Raw genomic sequence first — 18,620 nt, 5'->3', positions numbered from 1 at the left:
GGCTGCAGTAAGGGACCCCCCACGGTGCTGCACCGAGCCGGGCATGGAAGGGTTAACCAGGCCGGCGCGGTTCTATTTGCGGAGGCCGTAGCTCTAGGCTGATTAGAGCGCGGCTCAGCCCTCCCCCCCAGCCCGGCCGAGCCCCGGGGCGGCGGCAGCGAAGGCGTTAACCCTGTGGCGGCGGCGGGGGAGAGCAGCAGCAGCCGCCGGGTTGCTAGGGATGGAGAGATCCCGTGTCACCCGGATGTGAGTGTCATGTTGGCCCCAACTCTAAGGGATTTGGCAGCACCGGCAGCAGCCGCGGAGAAGCAGCAGGAGGAGGAGGAGCAGCCCCTCGCCTCTCATTAGTCGCTACCATGGGGGTCGGATAGTGGGGAGCGCAGGGGGCAGCACACACCTGGCGTGGGGGTGGGGTGGGAGAGTCTCTGCTTTTATTCCGTTTACACCCCGGAGAAAGTGAGAATAATGCACCACCAGCAGCAGCAGGAGCAGCCCCCAGAAGGTAAGAGCCCGGTGCACCCAGCAAGGGCAGCAGCATGCCCAGGGGAGGGGGGAGGGGATGACTGGGGGATTTGGGAGACAGGGATGGGGGGATTAGGGGAGGGGGCGGAGTAGGGCATGGGGAAGGTTAGGGAGACAGGGGCTTTGGGATGGAGAAGGGATGCGAGTGGGGGATTAAGGATGGGAATAGGGCTAAAGATAGATATAGACGGAAGGGGATAGCGGGGATTTAGGAAGGGCACGGGGATAAAAGACAAGGAAGTGGAAGTGGGCTAGGGATGCTGCCCTCGGTGTGTGACCAACATGGGAGCGGGTTTCATTAATGTGTACACGTTTGTCTTTTGCCCTGAGGCCATTAGTCTCAGCTGGTTGGGCTGCGAGCGAGAGGCGTGTGTGTGTCTCGCTCTCCGCGTGCGGACAAACCTGGCTGGAAATGCAGCTTCCCAGGGCAGCGGGGCTGTTTGGGGTGCGTGGGCAGGGGCAGGTGAGGGCTTTCCATGCGCTGCTTTCAGCCCACTTCCCCCTGGCGCCGCTGCCGGGAGCGCACGGAGAGAGACGACACATGGGGCTCGTGTGTGTTAATCTCCTTTGCGAACAGGCTCCGGCGCTGCTGCTCCCCCCCGGGCTGGGTTTAAATGATCCACCCCTCCTGAAATTAACAGTAAGTTTGGGCTTGTGGCCGTGCTGGAGGGCAGGAGCTCCCCTCGGGCTCCCCCGGGGAACCCTGACGCTCGGGCTTTGTTTCATTTTCAACGCTTGATTTAAAGGCAGATGGATGGTGGCTGATTTGTGCCGAGTCCCGTTGCATGGCATCCCAGAAAGGGAGGCGGAGGGCCGGGAGGGGGGAATGGGGCCGTTGGAAAACGAAATAATTATTTGGAAAACGAGTCAAGTGAAACTGTCAGTGTCAAACTAACCCGAGGCAGGCACTCTCTCTCTCTCGTGTAACCTAGCAATGGACCCAGCTGTTGATGTGCCGAGTGGGGTCTGATGGCCACCTCCTCGCGCTCTCTCCCCGTCTCTTGTGTCACATCTCGGTGGGAGATCCACTGGTGCAGCAGGAAATATTGTAGGCTAGATCCGGGAGTGACCTCTTCCCAGCTGCCAGCCTAGGGAGCCATTTTAATATTACCCCTTCTGCCCCCCCCCCCCCCCCCCCCCCCCCCCCACGCAGCAGCACGAAGTTGGCAAGGAGAGAAGCAGCAGCAGCTGAGGCCCGGTTCTATCCGCATCTCCATCGTACCCACACGCGCACAGGGCAGGCTTTTTAGTGCCTCGCTGAGGTTGCGTGGGTGCGTGGGTAGGGGGTGGTGTTGATTTTGCAAATGGAACTTTTATCTGTTTTATGTCAGGTGAACGATCAGGGGATAATATTTCCATCTCCTGCCCTGGCAGATCTGCCTGAGTGTCATTCTCTCCCCTAATTTCCAGCACACATCCTGTGCCAACCTTCCATCTTTTTTCCCCACAGACATCTTCAAGTTTTGAGTTTACTGGGGGGGAGGGGATATGGCCTTCTGACAGGTGCCATTGGTACTAGACTCTGCTGCTTCAGCTGGGAAGCTTGCAAGACAAAGATCCTTGCTCTGTAGGGCTGTTTTGCCTTCTTTGTTGACCACCTTGATGAGATTATTTCAATGGTTTATTATTTTGAATTTGTAGTTTATTTTCCCTTCAAAAGGTTTGGAGGGTTTTCACTATGTCAATTTACAATGTGGAGGATACTGATGTTTTTGGAAGTGTTTATCATCAAGGGCTATTGAATTTTAATTGGAGGGAAGTATCCAGGTAGTTTCCTTTTTTAAGAATGCAGAAAGGTGAAGGATTTAACTTCTTGACAAGAATATTTCTAATTTGATAAATGATTCAGAATACTCTGAACTATTAGAATTTGTTTTGACCAAAATGGGGGTGGGGATGGGGGGGGGAAATAGTGAATACTGTGCTGTTTTAGCAAAGTCAGTCACACACACACACACACACACAGACACACAAGATAGGATTTGTTAGATATAAATATGATGATATGCAAGCTGTCATCCAATTTGGAAAACTCCAGTACAATGCTTCAAGTGGAGGAGTCAAGATGAACAGTGTTTCGTTGTCAGCACATATCTTGACAGTCCTATTTAGCTGACATTTATAATACTGATTCCTGTATCTTTCTTATGGTGGAAGGAGCCTACTATATTTATATAAAATGTGTGTGTAAAAAGGAAACATCAGGAGTTATTTAAATAGCTCCATCCTTTTTATCTAGAATACTATGTTTATATTTGAATGTAAAAAAAAACTAAAACTAAATGACTTTTTTTTTTCTTCTGCAGAGGCAAACTATGCAAGTAGTACCAGAATTCCTCTCCCTGGTGACGGACCAACTATTCAGTCAAACAGTTCAGCACCATCCAAGCAAACTGTTCTATCTTGGCAAGCTGCAATTGATGCTGCTAGACAAGCCAAGGCTGCCCAAACTATGAGCACCACCACAGCCCAACCTGTAGGATCTCTGTCCCAAAGAAAACGCCAGCAATATGCCAAGAGCAAAAAACAGGGTAATACATCTAACAGTCGGCCACCCCGTGCCCTTTTCTGTTTATCCCTCAATAACCCAATACGAAGAGCCTGCATTAGTCTAGTAGAATGGAAGTATCCTTTTGATGGAATTTTGTTTTTACCATTTGTTCTTTCAATATTCCAAATGTGTCAGAGAGATTGTCTAGGACAGCACAAAAAAACAATGAGGCCTTGGAACAGGAGCAGAATAGTATTTAAATTATTTTGTTGTAAAGTTACATGGTATTGGATTTGAGGTTACATTTAGTATTTTATTTGTAATAAATAGCAGTCTCACAGTTTTACATTTTTAAAAATATGAAATTAATTTTCATATACATATGTGTGTAGGTAAAAAAAGTCATTGGTTTAAACAATGTATTGTAATGTTTTAGGTTTCAGGTTTTCTTTTACAGTTAAGAAATTGTATATTAAAATAATAGTGTTCCTGGCAGTGGAAGCATTTTTAACTGTTGGGGAGATAACACATGTTGATGCACTTATATGTACATGTGTAACCCATTGATGTTAATGGTAGTTACATACTTAAATCCCTGCTCATCAAAATGAGACTATATCCCTTAATCTGTCATCATTACATGGAATTTCATTTCCCTAATTAAAGTAAATATATGAAACATAAATGTACAGAGAAAAGCAAGGTCACAGGTTTGGTATGTTTCCCAGCTATTTTGCCCCAGGAAAAAACACTCTCAAATCATTTTGTCCCTAGAGAATATTCTGGACATGCCCTTGTAAAAGATAGTTATATGGTTACATATTTATTTTTTTAAAATTAAATACATTTCTTTATCCCAGGCTGACTGATGCATCCGGTGATCCAGCCCCCTAATTCCTCACCTGCCATGTGGAATTTTTACTCCTCTGTTGAAGCCAAGATAACATCTCCTATCCCTCCACCCGCACACTCACTTTTGTCTACTTCACATCCCTCCATCAAATCCCCAGGTTGCAAACATTATCATTCTGATGAAGGAAGACTTGATGGGACAAAACCTGTCAATGCTTCATTCTAATTGGCAGATAAATAATTGCTTGAGTAATATGAAGTATTTCCTCTCCACAGGCTATTGCCCTATAGCTCTCCTAAGCCTCTTTGCCCAAGGAGCAAGAAGCGAAGCCTAGATCTTCTGCATGGCAATTTGCTACATTACTGCTAGGCCCAGTGAGCCAGATGCAGAAGTCCTTTCAAAATAATGCTTACCTAATGGAGAAGTAGGGAGACATTAGGAGCCAAGCTGCAGATTCACTCTGAGCACATACAAGTAGTCTGCAGTACATGATTCATCTGAACTTTTAAGACATATCGACAGCCAAAACACATATTTGGATATGTTCCCTATATAGTTATAGATGAGAGAGCAGAACTGCTAGCATATATTCACAATGGCTTATATGTTTTGTTTTGGTTGTTTTTTCTTGGTTCAATGGCGGTGGGTTGGGGCTGGGATTTTAAAACTTCTTTTGAAGAGTTGAGAGTATGTATTTTTCATAAATCTCAAGTAACATTTTGAAACAGATAATATCATTTTGGTGGGAGTCCTGGGGAGGGGATGTAAAATTTTGGCCTGTCAACCTAGATAATTTCCCTTTAATAGCAAATGACTTGCTAGCAAGTAGATTGTTAAATGCCAAAATAAATGTGTTACTTCAAACAGACCCTCCAGCTGAGAGCTGTTAATATAAAACATTTGGCAATGGCCAGTGCTACTCTCTTTTATAAAGATGTTCTTTTGAGTTATTTTTTAAACATAATTTAATTACAAGTTAGAGTTAGTGGGCCAAATTCTGCTCTCCTTTATACTGGGATAAAGTGAGAGAAACTCCAGTGAGTTGGTCTCTCTCAGGCTGAGTAGAATAACGGAGAGCAGAATTTGGGCCCAGTAGCACTACATCATAAAACAAAGTTGTAATTTACTAAAATGCAAATTGATATAATCTACTCATTTCAGCTAGCAGGAAAATGCAGATTTAGATAGATGTATGTTCTTACTTTGTATGTTGAGATCTACTGTACATAAAAGAACAACCATTGATCTTAATGGGGGTTGGAAACATAAAGTCTGTTATTCAGGATGGATGAATTTTCTCCTGTGAAGAAAGCCAGCAAAATAGGGCTTAAGTGTTTTTAAGGTATGCCTAGTCCTTGTGCTGGCTCTCTGCATAGCATTGAATTTCATCCGCTGAGATTATGCCTCTAAGGCAATTAAGACCATTTTCAATATACTGCCCGTGATGCACATACAAAATTCCCATAGATAGAAATCAGTGAGAGTTGTGCATGGAGTTGAGGATAGTATATGTCTCTAAATAAATATAAGTGAAATATCTTGCTTCTCTACCCAAATTCTGTGCACAGGCAGGGTAAATGAGCTGTGTGTGGGTGAACTTCAAAAGTGTTTTTTATTTCTTGGGGAAGAGGAATCGTGTTCCCAGTGGGAATGGGATTGGCTACCTGTTGTTGCTATTTCAGCTCTTGGACTAGGATAGTGGTTGCAATTCTTGTATATCCTCTACATGGAAGTTGATAGCCACTGGGTCTATGTAATTGCAGAGCAAGTGACCATGTCCCTATTCCATCCTGGCTCTGCTTATTTAAACCCTTATCTCCAAGCCCTGACTGAGGCAGACCTGATACAGAAGGCAGCAGTTACAGATGTGGGACAGGTGCAGAACCTTCTTGCATACTCATGCCACAGCTTTCCAGCCCTCACTGCAAAACTGCTGAAGTTCTGTTTCACTGGGACCTTCCTTGTCCCCTACTACAATTTTTACCCTGTGTTGTTTATTCTCCCCTTGATGCATGTAATTTCCATTAAGGTTAATGGGAGGTGTATGTGCATAGATTTGTAAGTATACCATATAATCCAATGGCCAACTTATTGATTTAATATTGTGTGATTAGATTTACATCTCAGAATTTAATATAAAATACTGTGTGGCAGAATGAATGTAGCTATGCTCCTTGTCATAAAAGAAAAGAGGGCATTTCAATGTCATTGTGATCGAAAACAATAGGGTATGGTGATATAATTGATGCTGAGGAAGAATTGGTTGTCAAAGTCATCACTCAAAAGATTGTAATGAAAAAATCAGACTTATTTTAAAAATAAAATGTGAGTACAAGATGTAGAAATCAAAAGCAGAATGAGACTGGAGTTATGTATATATTCAAAATCCATATATTCCTTAACAAGATTTTTCAGACCATTTGACATATTTATACTACTGGCTATTTTTGCCAATTGTGTGGCCTTAGCTGTTTACATCCCATTCCCAGAAGATGATTCTAATTCAACTAATCATAACTTGGTAAGTATTCTTTGATTTCCTTTATAGATTTATGTTGGTTTATTATATACTTTGACAATTAACTGCTGATATTAGGGAGCAGTTGTCAGTATGAATAATAGCTTTAGTTAGAAAAAATGGCATTTAGTGATACTCTGAAACAAAACGTCTTTGAAATATTTCACTGCTGTGGTTGTCAATTTCAATGTGTGTTCTGTAGTATCTGCTGTAAAAAGAGAATTGACAAAAATTATAAAATTTTGGGACAATATATGTTGATGATAGTGTTGCATATAAAAGAATGTAATTTAATTTGTCTGTTACTGTTTTACTTTGCTGTTTTTTTGCCATTTAGTTTTCTGAAATCAGTCCTCTTGAAGTCATACTGTGCTTCCTGGTATATTAGTTTCAAGTGTTTTCAGATCTTAATGCTAAATTCTTAGCCATATTTTAGGGTTTATATTAGTTGAGGGTTTTTCTTTATAATAAACTAGTCCAAGACAAGAATTTATACAATGAGCGTTGTTGTATAGTTGTTATATAATTAGAACACTGCCCTAGTGGAAAAAGATGAAATGTTGTAAGGGGGAGGTATTGTTTTAATGAAGACATTCTAAAGGAATGTTTATGTACTTTAAAGCTGAGTTTTAAAAAGAGACTGCTGTTGCTATAACAGAGATTTCTAACCTGGGTTGCAATGTGAAAAGTATCATGTACAGCAGAGTATATCTAGGATTAAAAATAATTTACTACAGTTGTGTTTTATTGTTTGTCATAAATCTATATTAATAATTTTAAAATTGCAATGTAATTCCAAGAATATATTTTATAATAGTATTTGTAATTCATATTGTATCCAGTATTAATATTGGATTGCATTGGACTAATTCCATTGTTTATATTGAATAGTACCTTTAACATTTATGATACATTTGAAAAGCTGGAAGAGTTCATAGGTCCTGACTGTGCGGTCTTTGCACACTCAAAATCCTTATGGGAGATTTGGGTGTGTAAAAAAACAAACAAACAAACAAACCCAAACAATAGCAACAACACAGGATTGGACCCAAACTAGTAAACAGATAATGTGGGATTATTTTTGTGTGGAAAATCTGGGTTAATGCATAGCCTTACATGAATGAAGACATTTGTTCAGGTTATAATTTGTAATCTTGTTTATTTTACTATCGATGATAATTCTTATACACTGACTCATTTTGTGCATTTTTTGTTTACCAAGGGTACAAGATTAAACAAATATAGACAATAAAAACACTGGCAAAAGGCAGACTAATTCAGGTCAATGTAAAGAACAATTTATGCAGCTGAATATCTGAGCCAATCAACAATCTGTTTTTTCTCTGAGAAATTCAGGGCAGAAATCTCCATAGCTGTCAATCCATCAGAAGGTCTCTGTTAATAACTAATTTCATAAAGCATCACATGAAAAGGGTAAAATATTTGTGTGTCAGAGGCTAATAATTTTATAGTTTGGTGGGTTTTTAAGCAATAGTTTTTACAAAAGCTGAACTCAAATCTTTCTGACCTAATTTTATAATGTGTTAACATTTAGGATTAAAGTGTGTGCTTATTCCTTTCTTGCTTTCCAGCTTTTTTAACTCATATAGCCGTATTGTTTTAAGTAGAAATAAATTATAGTCTTTAATACAGAGATTCATATTCATTTTTTAGCATTTTAGAGAGGCTTTTTTTGGACTCCTTTAATATACATCAACAAATTCTACATCTTGATCACTCTCCTATTCACATTCTGCTCTGTGTTATATTGGTGTAAATTCTGAGTAACTCTAGAGCAGAATTTAATCTAGTGTTTTTATTTTGACAGCATTTTTTTGATACCGGGTCAGAGTAAGTCAGATAAAAGGGAAGGCACATATTTTATCTGTATTATATATATGAGCAAATAAAATAAATAGATTGGAATCAAAGTGGATTGGCTGTTTCCATGGTGGTGGCTGTACATCATGAAATGGGCTGACATGTCTTTTTCTGTGGAATCCTGCATCTGTTGACTAAGTATAGCCCAGTATTGCCCAATTTCTCCTCTAAATGTGGGTGGAGGCAAAGTACAGGAGCTGCACATAGGTATCTTCCTGGAAATCCTCTAGGCTCACACGAGAACCTATCATGAAGGGTGGCTACTGCCCGTCAGTCCATTCCTGACCCTTGGACCCTGAACTCATTGATGTGAGATGTGGTATTATGGAAGAAGTAGAGCTTATGTTATAGAACTGTTATTGCTATAGAACTGTTATAGTCCTTCTTCAACTATGTCTGAGTTCCACCAGCTTCTGTTCCTCTTTGCTCATGTTAGTCTGTGTTTGGTCAGTGGCTGTCCTAATATCTCATATGCTTTCAGATTATCTATAAACTTTAATTTATAAATGCAGTTAAAAACAAAATAAACAATTACACACATCACTAAAAAAAGCAGCCATTTAAAACGTAAGGAAATTGTAAAGGTGGAAATTTTATAGCTCTAAATTTGTATAACATTTTAAAATAGAGATCTGTGTTGTCAGCTGGTGTAAATCAGTGTTGCTCCATTGAGTAAAATGAATTGACACCAGCTCAGAATTTTGGCCATAATTGTTACATTTGCAATATTTATATACATAAAAATGTAAGCATATCAAACATATCCTTATGGTTATGAAGTTGAAAACCTAGATAGGGAGCACTGGTCGAGGATGGAGGAAACAGAGGTGGGGCAGTGTCAATGGGGAACTGGAAAAGGAGTCTGTCCCAGATGAGCAGTAGGGCCCTGGGAGGATCTCCCATCCTGCACATCTTAGGAAATACTCAGGAGAGGTGTTTTTCTCCTGCAAACTTTGGGAAATCTGCAGCAGAGCCTTCTATCCACTTTAGACATTCAGAATAGACGTTCTGTAATAGAAGAGCTCCCTTCCTGTGGCTTTCCAAGACCCAGTTGGGTGGTCCAGGAGACAAATTCTGAGAGTAAATCCTTGCTTATAGCTCAATCAGTGAAGTATTAGATCACACAACTGGCTGAGCTATTGGTGAGTCCCTTTGATGAAGAATGCTTTTTCAGTTCTCTATTGCTGACTTAACTTGCAAAAATATATTGTGCAACTCATTCTCCATTGAAAACAGTAAACAAAATCAATTATACATCACAATATTCATTATAAAATACATTTTATGACAAATTAATTTGATTACAAATATATGAAAGACATCACAGGGCAAATAGAAATGGATATGACTAACAGTATTAATGGCTCAAATATATGTATATTAATAAACTTTAAAAATAGCTCATGTCTTAGATTTTGGAAGTGAGTCAAGTGAGTCAATTTTCAACTCTCAAACTTCAGGAAGTTATTTTCTAGAGGGATTTGCACCATTTTTATTGTAACAATGCAGTAATTTAAGAAAAATTTAATATGGACAAGGCCTAAGGATGAGAGGGTTGTTCATTGTCTGTGCACATTCAGTTACTTGTGTCTGCTGAGACAGCCATCAAAGGTGTCAGTGGTGGTGGTTATGGTTTTTGTGATATGGCCACCTGTCTACTATGAAATAAATTGTAAAGAACTAACACATTCAGTAAATCAAAAGGAAGAAGGGAAGGTTGTTGTGTAGTGTTAGAGGCTCTAAGCCCAGCACACTCCCCTTCTTGCTGTTGGGAATGGATAGCTCAGGTTCTTTCTCCTTACACTGTGGGGGAGTCCAATCTTATGTATCTCCTTGGTTGATAGATGTCTAGTAAACATAAATTTCCTGTCCATGGCTGCTGTGATGAGTTCAGTGTGCTCCTCTGTGTGTATTGCTCTCTTTATCCTCTCTTTTTCTTGTCTCCTGAGTGGGAAAGAGGAGGCTTTTGCCCTCTCTTCTCTTTCCCTAGCTATAGGGACTGGGAAGGCAGTATGACCATCTTCTTCCACTAGGGTTCTCTTGATGGTACTTCCTCTCCCTTTAGATATTGATACTTCACTGCCTACCAGGCCTGGAGGACATAGAAGAAAGAAGGGAGCAATGTGTTTCAGGCAAAGCAGGCAGTGGAGAATTAAATTGTCAGGTAGGGCTGTGCTTGGCTGCTCACCAATCTGACAGTCTTGCATTGAGCAGGTACATGCATGTTTGAGCCTTTTTGAAATTTTTTCCTTCCTCTGACTGAGCTGCTTTGATGTATGCCAGTGGGGGAAGTCTCCTCTACCTGAATGGAGCAATGTGCTCATGCTTGTCTGAACTGCTTGAAATGTATTGCAGACCATTCTTACAATGACAAATGCTATTCTTGAAAACTAGTTATTGAACCAAATCATGAAGTCTTTGTTATGTTTTTAAATAATCCTCACTCAATGAAAACTCCCACTGACTGAGCAGAAACTGAAAACCTAACATTCAGTTTGGGCTCAGTTCTTCCAGTTGATACAAGAAATCCCTATTGACTTCTGTGGGAATCATTACTATCCTGTAGCAGGAACACTGGGCCGGTACATTCTGGGATGGACTATTTGAGCATGAGCTCACTACTCCATTCAGACTTTTAAATGATTTCTTTCTCCTTCCCTCTGGTATTTCAGGTGCTTTGAGTCTTCCAAGTACCTGAATCAGCTCTTCTTTTAGCACTGTCTCCTGCCAGTGGCTGCTATGAGGCACTGTTTCTGGCCAGATGGATTTCCTCCCTGTATCTTTCTTTTGTTTCTTTCTTTTCTCTTCTCTTTTCATTTTGCTGCCCTTCTGTGTTATGCTATTTCCCTTCATGTCTCTTTCTTTGTGCTTACCACCCCAGTTCTTCTCTTCTTGATATCTGTTGTCTCTGCCCTATCACTTTCCTCTATTTTTCCTCTTCTTCCCCTTTGTTTGCCTTCTCCTCCTGTCTTCCTTGCTCTACCTCACTCAGTTTCTCTTCTTTTCTTTCCTCCTTCACACTACCCCACTGCATCATCTCCTTTTCCCCCTTCCTGCTTACCCCTGCTTTGTCTTCTCTCCCCACCTTGCGTTCCCCCTGTGGTATGGGAACTTTCCTTATCTTGCTTGGGCAGTGCTTCTTTCTGATTAGTGTGCTCTGCTTCTCACTCTGAAATGTGCTGGCAGGCTGGTGTAAATAAGTCTGCATTTTTGCCACTGTGCAGGGATTCCTATGAGGCTCTTCTTGTTGTTCTTTCCTAGGAATAAGACAGGAATAATAAACATGAACCTGTACTGAACCAGTCAATACTATGTACAAGGAATCTGGACTTTGCTTATGCTGGGCTGGATGGCCCCTCCTGTGTTTAAACCACACACGTTGTTTCATTGGTGGGATTGACGTCTCCAGGGAATAGGCTGTGAGGCTCAATCAAGAATCTCAAGGATTGTTAGGACTTCACATGGACTATAGCAGATCACCAAGTGCTAGAGCCATCTGCACAGAGGCCCTCGTACGTGTTCATTAACTCTATGTCCCTGGCAGCTCTGGCCACAGCTGCCTCTGGGGATCCTCTTAAAAGGAGGGGGCACTACAGGAAAGATAATGCCTCCCCAGCCTGTGTTGCTTTTTTGGGATAATCCCCATTAGGACTGAAGAAAGAACAGCATACACCCGCTGTCTTGCAGTGCTCTTGGCACAGCCAGTCATACCCCCAGCCTGCCCATCCCTGCCACCCTAACAGGGCTGGAGGAGCCAGAGTGGATGATACTGCCATGGAAATGGCTCAGTCACCTTCCTATTGTTTGTGTGAGAGAAAGGAGGTCCCCTCCTTGGGCAGATCTAGGAGGCACAGTCAGTCCCCCATAGGCAAGCCCATTCCACTAGTGTGATGTTGAAATGTCAACTACACAGTACATTCCAGGGCACTGTTTTGGAATGCAGAAGACTACACTTCGTAGACCTAATCGAACTTGTGACCAAGAGGTGTCAGTCCTGGATCCCAATAGGACCAAGAGGTTCCATAGCCATATCTCATTAGTAATCTCACAAGTCATTCAATCCCCGGGCCGCATGATAAATTAATATACTCATTGAAAAATACATTTACCTTGCACCAGTTTATTGAACTCCTATATCCACAATGAACTTCTAATAAAAGTCTGAAACTAAACAGTATATACCATTATTAATTTTTAAAGCATTCTTGTAAAAAAAGCCTCTGAAGATGCATTTGTTTAATGGCTAAATTTTTCTGTTATTTTTAAGAATTGAACACCACATATTTATTGTCTTTACTATACTTGTCCTTTTGGTTCAAAGGTCTCTGTGCTCTACCCCACCCTCATCTGCCTGTGCTCCAGATCATATACATTTTTTATCTTTTTGTTTCAATATGTCCCACATTCAGATTCTCAGTTCAAGCACACTCTTTAGAGTTAGTGCAATCTATAGCATAAAAGCCAGACAACTAATCAGTATGCAGGAAAGGCAAGGATTGATTGGATTCTACTGGAAATAGTATCAGCTACTTAGCAAACAGATAAACATGTCAGAGAAATTAAAACTTTATTTATTGTATCTAATCCTTCAATAACTTTTTAGCCAAAGTGTAAAATACAGGTAGTGTAGTTGTTGACTAATGCTCTTTTTAATAAAGAAAAATCTCAATATGTTTAAGTTGAAAAAGCATTCAAAATATAAGATATAATTGTACCTGATATGCCACCTGAAATTCAATATCAATGACAATTAAAGTAAGTGAAAATGTATTTATAGCTTACTCTACGAACACAAAAGGGTTTGAGAGAAAGTCAGTAGTTTAGTTTTGAAAACCAAATGATGGGAAATGTCTTCTTTTCCTTTAAAAACAAGCTTAATGTCAAGTAGGCTTTGAAATCTCTCCTCGTTACTTTTTTTGTGTGTGGTTGAGATAATTTTGATAAGTTTTTTGTTGTGGTTATCTTTTCAGTGCATTGATTACTCTGTCATCTTTTCTGACATAAGCAAAACATGCAATAGTTGTTTGACTGACAGAGCAACCTGACTTCCTTTTCTAAAAGCAATGGTAAAAATGCCATTTGATAGTTATAAACAGGGACAATATGCATCAGTAAGTAACCTTTTGCAAAGCTGTAAGGACTCCTCAGTAGGAGGCATTTCTGCAAGGGGACTATTTTAAAAAAAAGTTTGATGTGTACGTAGTTTAATGTGCATGCATTATATAAAATATATATAACCCAAGATTATCAAATCATTTTACAGAACATATGCAAACAATGTAATTTGTCAATTTACCAGCCAATGTTAATGCAGGTAAACCTGACATAAACACTAGTTCATATAGCTTTACTCCCTGAGAAAACAGTGATTTCAATTGCTGCATAAACAAAATGTTCTTAAACTGTGGTTCTGAAGCATTTTCCCACCCCAGAGGTTTTTGTAAACTGGAGAATTCTGTCACATTCCCATTTGCCTATGTCATGTTAAGATTGGATTGCAATTTATTCAGTATGGGGCTACTCTGTAAAACCTCTCCAAAACTTGAGTTGGTGCCGAACATGGCTATCTATTTGTTAAAGAATGTTTCTTGCAAGGAGCACATTACACTCAAGTTCAGTGATCAGCACTAGATTGAAATATTTTCCAGGTGCAACAGAGAGTGCCGTGTTTATTTAAACCTTGTATAGCTGGTATCTGGTGTGGGATTTTCATAAGCATTCAGTATTGGTCTAACTCTGCTCCTACTGAATTCAGTGAATGGTTTTTCCAATGACTTCCATGAGAGCAGAGTTAAGCGAGTGATGAGTTTTTCTGAAAATCCTACCCCATGTTACCTCAGAAATTCATTATGTGATAATGAGGTAGTTGAGGTTGCTTAATTTATTTATTTAATGCCACATAGTGTTCATATCAACAGTGCTTATGTCCTGTGCATTTATTATTAAAAATATAAAAATCGTTAGCTCAAAACTCACAAATAGTTCTACCCTTCACCTAACCTAAGGCAAACTAACCAAAAACAAATTAAAAAAATCAGAATAGAAACAAAAACACAGTAATATTGAACTCAAAGATGATTGAGCCTAAAAGCTTTGCAGCATCAGCTGAAATTCATGCTGCTTGGGCTCTGATGGACAGTCAAGGCAAGCAAGTGTAACACTGACAAACTCTGGTCATCATTGAACGTGGGGCCTCTGGAGCTTAGTGCATGGGCCTCTACCACATGAGCTAAAATCCAACTGGCTTTTAGCTAAGGCTGTAGAGCAGGCTCATTTAGCTCTCTCTAAGTGGTCTCAGTGCCACTAGATGGGACAGAACACCACGCCCAGGAGGTCTGTGGGTTACATAGGCTCCAAATGCGAGTGCTTTCATCTGAGTATGCCTTGCCACTGACTTCCTAAACTAAAGCAATGTAGCTAGCTCCAGATACCAACGGTGGAAATGACCTCAACTTTTGGGGCATGAAATAGAAAAGGAAGAGGTTTCACAACAACTGAGGGTCAAACCAGATAGTGTTTTAAAGATTGCCACTAATGCCTTGGATTGCACCTGGAACTGAATAGGAAGTCAGCTAGTGCATTGTACAGATCATAGGTGTCCTGTTTTCATGTTAACTCATCCCACACATAAGACAGGTTCCTGGGTTCTGCACAGATGAGGCTTGAGGAGGCTTCCCAAGAGTAGAACCAAATAGAGTGTGTTGTAGTAATCCAGCTTGGATGATCTAATTGCTGTATGACTTGGCTTCCATAACATAGACAATTTTTATAATGGAAATGTTACTGAAAATAAATGAAATATTCCCCAAAACACATTTTATTGTTACCAGAGGGGAAATTTATTTTACTAGCTAAAGAAAGAGGGAGATCTTTCCTCTATTCAATAGATAACTTTGAATAAGGGTAGTTAAGGAACACTATGGAGTAGTGCAATGGGAGGAAGGATGGTCCAGTGGGTAAAGTGTTAGCTTGGGACTTGAGGATTCAATTCCTTGCTTTGCTATAGTCTTCCTGTGTGACCTTGGACAAGTCACTTAGCCTCTCCCCCATTTGTAATATGGGGATAATAGTATTTCCCTACCTCTGAGAGATGGTGTGAGGATAAACACATTAAAGATCTTGATGTGCTCAGATACCACGGTAATGGGACCATGTAAGTATCTTAGATAGATGTACAGTATGAGCTCTTTAAACTTAACTGACTGCTTCTGATATTGCTCTTAGTGAGAAGGGTTTGGCTGGTTGGGTGCTGAACCCCCAAATTCAGCATTCAGTGCATTATCAGAGGCTTCATTTCAGTTTTTCAAGATGCAAAATGTTTTGGCAGCAAATTTTGGTGAAGTGAAAATGACTGGTAGTGGCAATATAAAAACAGAAGGAACAGCCACAGTTCCCATAGTGACCCAGCAACAACAGTGACATCTAGGTAAACAGCAGCAGGCAAGTAAATTTGGGGGAATTAATGTTAGAAGTCTCAGAAGACGCAGTCAGCTTTCATACGGTGTTTACTCTGCATTTGAAATGTTAATCCAGTACTTGCTACTCTGCAGGATGAAAGCCCCAGAATGTGTAGTGGGGAGTTTAGCCACTTGCCTAGACAGGCGCTATGCCCAGGAAGCCAGAACAGACATCTCTGGCCATTGGCAGTCAACATTCCATTCAGCAGAAATTGGCATTTCGGTTAACAAAAATAGCATGTTGTTTTGGGTGTTTGCAAATATGCTCAAGCGAACTGTCCAGCTGGTTGGGAATGGTACCACAGAAGGCTGTTTCAGCAAGACCACATGACACACAGATGACAATTGGTATTTATAGAAGCCCTTGTGACAATAATACTATTGATCTGACAAAATCATTTTACATATGTATTAGGTTACTTTATTCTCTTAACATATACAATCTCAAACAGATGAGTGTGATTTCAAATCCTTGGTCCTTACTCATAGGAACATAAGAGTGGCCATACTGGGTCAGATCAATGATCCATCTAGCCCAGTATCCTGTCTCTGAGAGTGGCCAGTGCCAGGTGCGTCACAGGGAATGAACAGAACCGAGTAACATCATGTCGTCCAGTCTCAGGTTCTGGGGGTCTCGGACAGCAGAACTCACCACAAGCAGCAGTTTTGCTTGTTGAAGCCCTGTTGACAATGTTTCTCTCCCCAGTGGGATCTTCGGAGAGGAGACTCCCCTTGAAGGCAACAAACTCTTCAGGAGCTTGCCAGCCTTAGGAAATCATTTAAGAACTTACTGAGTGGAGCTTTCTGACAGATCTTAGGTTGTGGCAATAGTCCTGAAGATCACTCTACTGGATGGTCCATACAGCAGTGACATAATTGTGTCTCCATACAGGAACTCATGGGATGGCTGAACAGGCCAAACCCTAGTTACCAGTGGAACTTCAGGGATTCCAAAAATAGGATTAGATCAGTCAGCCAAACATACACATGACTAACCAAAAGCACAGTCAGTTTTGCCTGAATAAGGTATTTGTCTTAGTAAAGACTTAGATCCTGATTTAGCATTTTGTGATGGATGGATTGCGGACTACTCCAGTGAGACTCAACATGGTTGTAGCAGTCTGTCTATGTACTACACAGTGCAGGTTCAAAACCTAAATAGCATTTGGACATGTGTGAATAGTTGGGGGAATGAAAGATTCATTATCATCTCCTTTTTCCAACATTAAAGTGGGTAGGGGTGAGATTATGAGCAGAATCCATCCATGTCTGTTTTGAGCTGCCATTTGAGCCTGGTGTGGTGTCATCTGGGTAGTATTATATATTGTGTTATACCACTGTCTCCTGGGATGTCCACAGCTTCTCTCTCCATGCACTCTTCCATAGAGAACAATTTTAGGCAATCGGTATAGGGTCATTGTATCAACATGGGCAAACCATTGTGGTTGACGCCTTTTGATTATTCTAGTCACGAACTGTCATTTCTTAGCCTGTTTAGCCTTGTCATACCTAGGATATGATGCAGGCACCTCAGTTCAAATAGTTTGCAGCTTTTGCTCCAGACGCTTTGTTAGTCCCAAGTTTCAGAACCATAAAGTAATGCGGGTACAATGGGCAATATATATAATCTAATTTTAGCTGTCATGGACATTGATTTAAGGTTCGAAATACTGTATTTTTATTTAGACCCACAAGCATTCTTTTGGCAGTAGTTAACTACTTATTGATGTCATCGTAGATCACAGTGGAGCCCAGTACTGGGACATAAATGCCTAAGTCTGAGGGTTAGGTGCTGAAGTACCTTTGTGGATCTTGGTCATAGTCTCATATTTGTGTTCCTAATTGACAAGGTCGGTGTACTAATATGAAGGTCATTCCTCTCCACATGCTAGTGGCCTGAGTCTCTGTTGCCCTGCATCTTCTGTCATCATATATACTTGCGCAAAATATGTGTAAAAACACTATTTCAGGCTGTGGGACGAGTGGAAAATTCACATTTAGGAATGTTTTACACCCACTTTGCACAGATGTTATTGACAGCACCTAATCTGCAAGACAATGGAGAATCAGTCCCCAGGTGTTCCAGTCATGGAATAAATAGGGTATTGTGTCTGCTGGCTTCAGTTCATGTCCTTTATTAAGAATTTAATGCAAAAACTCTGCATACCCACTATATTTTAATCACTCAGATGAACTTGTTAGTCTAGCATGGATCTGAATATTAAGGAGTATAGGCATCTAGCATCTTTTTTTGCCAAATTTTTAAACATAAAATATATCTGATTCACACTGTTAATGAGGCTGTTTCAGAAGGCAACAGAAAGAGCACAACAGCTAGGAAGGCTAATAGAGACCGAGTTTGGAAGAGCAACTACAGAGAAACACTAGTTTTGATGTTCGTAAGTATCTTGCTTTAAGAGATAATCAAGGAAGGTCACTTGCAAATTAGCTGCCATGGGATTAACTTAATCCATTTTTGAAGCAAAGATATATCTGTCTTGGATTGTTCTGCCTTGAATGTACTTTGTTGAGTTCCAGGACAAATATATTGCATAAAGATTAACAGGTGATTCTGACGGCCTGTCACTAGCTGGTGTGTTGTGAATGAAGCAGATCTTTTGTAGGGTTAAATAATATGTGATGCAGGCACTTCAGATTTGCCTTTTCTAAACTTTATGCAAGAGATGAGGAAACAAAATATGAATGTTAGTAGATGGCCTCTGGGCAGATTAGTCACTAGGAACAAGTTAAGAAAATGATAGGTGTTAGGTTGGTCTGAGGATATGTGGGAGGACATGAATGATAAAGAGATGGATTAAGGCATCTCTATCTTCGCTTAAAGACTCCTATACAATAGTTGTTTTAATGGTTAAATAAGTGCTAGTTTCTGTAGGTTGC

At 40.5% G+C, this 18,620-nt stretch overlaps 1 protein-coding gene across 2 annotated transcripts in view; it reads left to right on the top strand.

The window, feature by feature from the left end:
* Positions 1 to 2,959: 2,959 nt before the first annotated feature.
* Positions 2,960 to 18,620, top strand: part of CACNA1D (calcium voltage-gated channel subunit alpha1 D) — a 327,298-nt gene continuing 311,637 nt past the window's right edge. For both annotated transcript variants that reach the window (XM_026650299.2, XM_026650300.2), the window contains exons 1-2: positions 2,960 to 3,147; positions 6,282 to 6,387. In XM_026650299.2, coding sequence (XP_026506084.1) covers positions 2,975 to 3,147; positions 6,282 to 6,387 — 279 coding nt within the window. In that variant the 5' untranslated portion in view covers positions 2,960 to 2,974. The remainder of the gene's footprint in view (positions 3,148 to 6,281; positions 6,388 to 18,620) is intronic.

This window comes from Terrapene carolina, unplaced genomic scaffold (genome assembly GCF_002925995.2).
Source record: "Terrapene carolina triunguis isolate 2854851 unplaced genomic scaffold, T_m_triunguis-2.0 Scaffold89, whole genome shotgun sequence".
NCBI classification, from domain to species: Eukaryota; Metazoa; Chordata; order Testudines; family Emydidae; genus Terrapene; species Terrapene triunguis.
The sequence above is the reverse complement of the archived record's forward strand: the minus strand, read 5'-3'. Positions and strand labels throughout refer to the sequence as shown.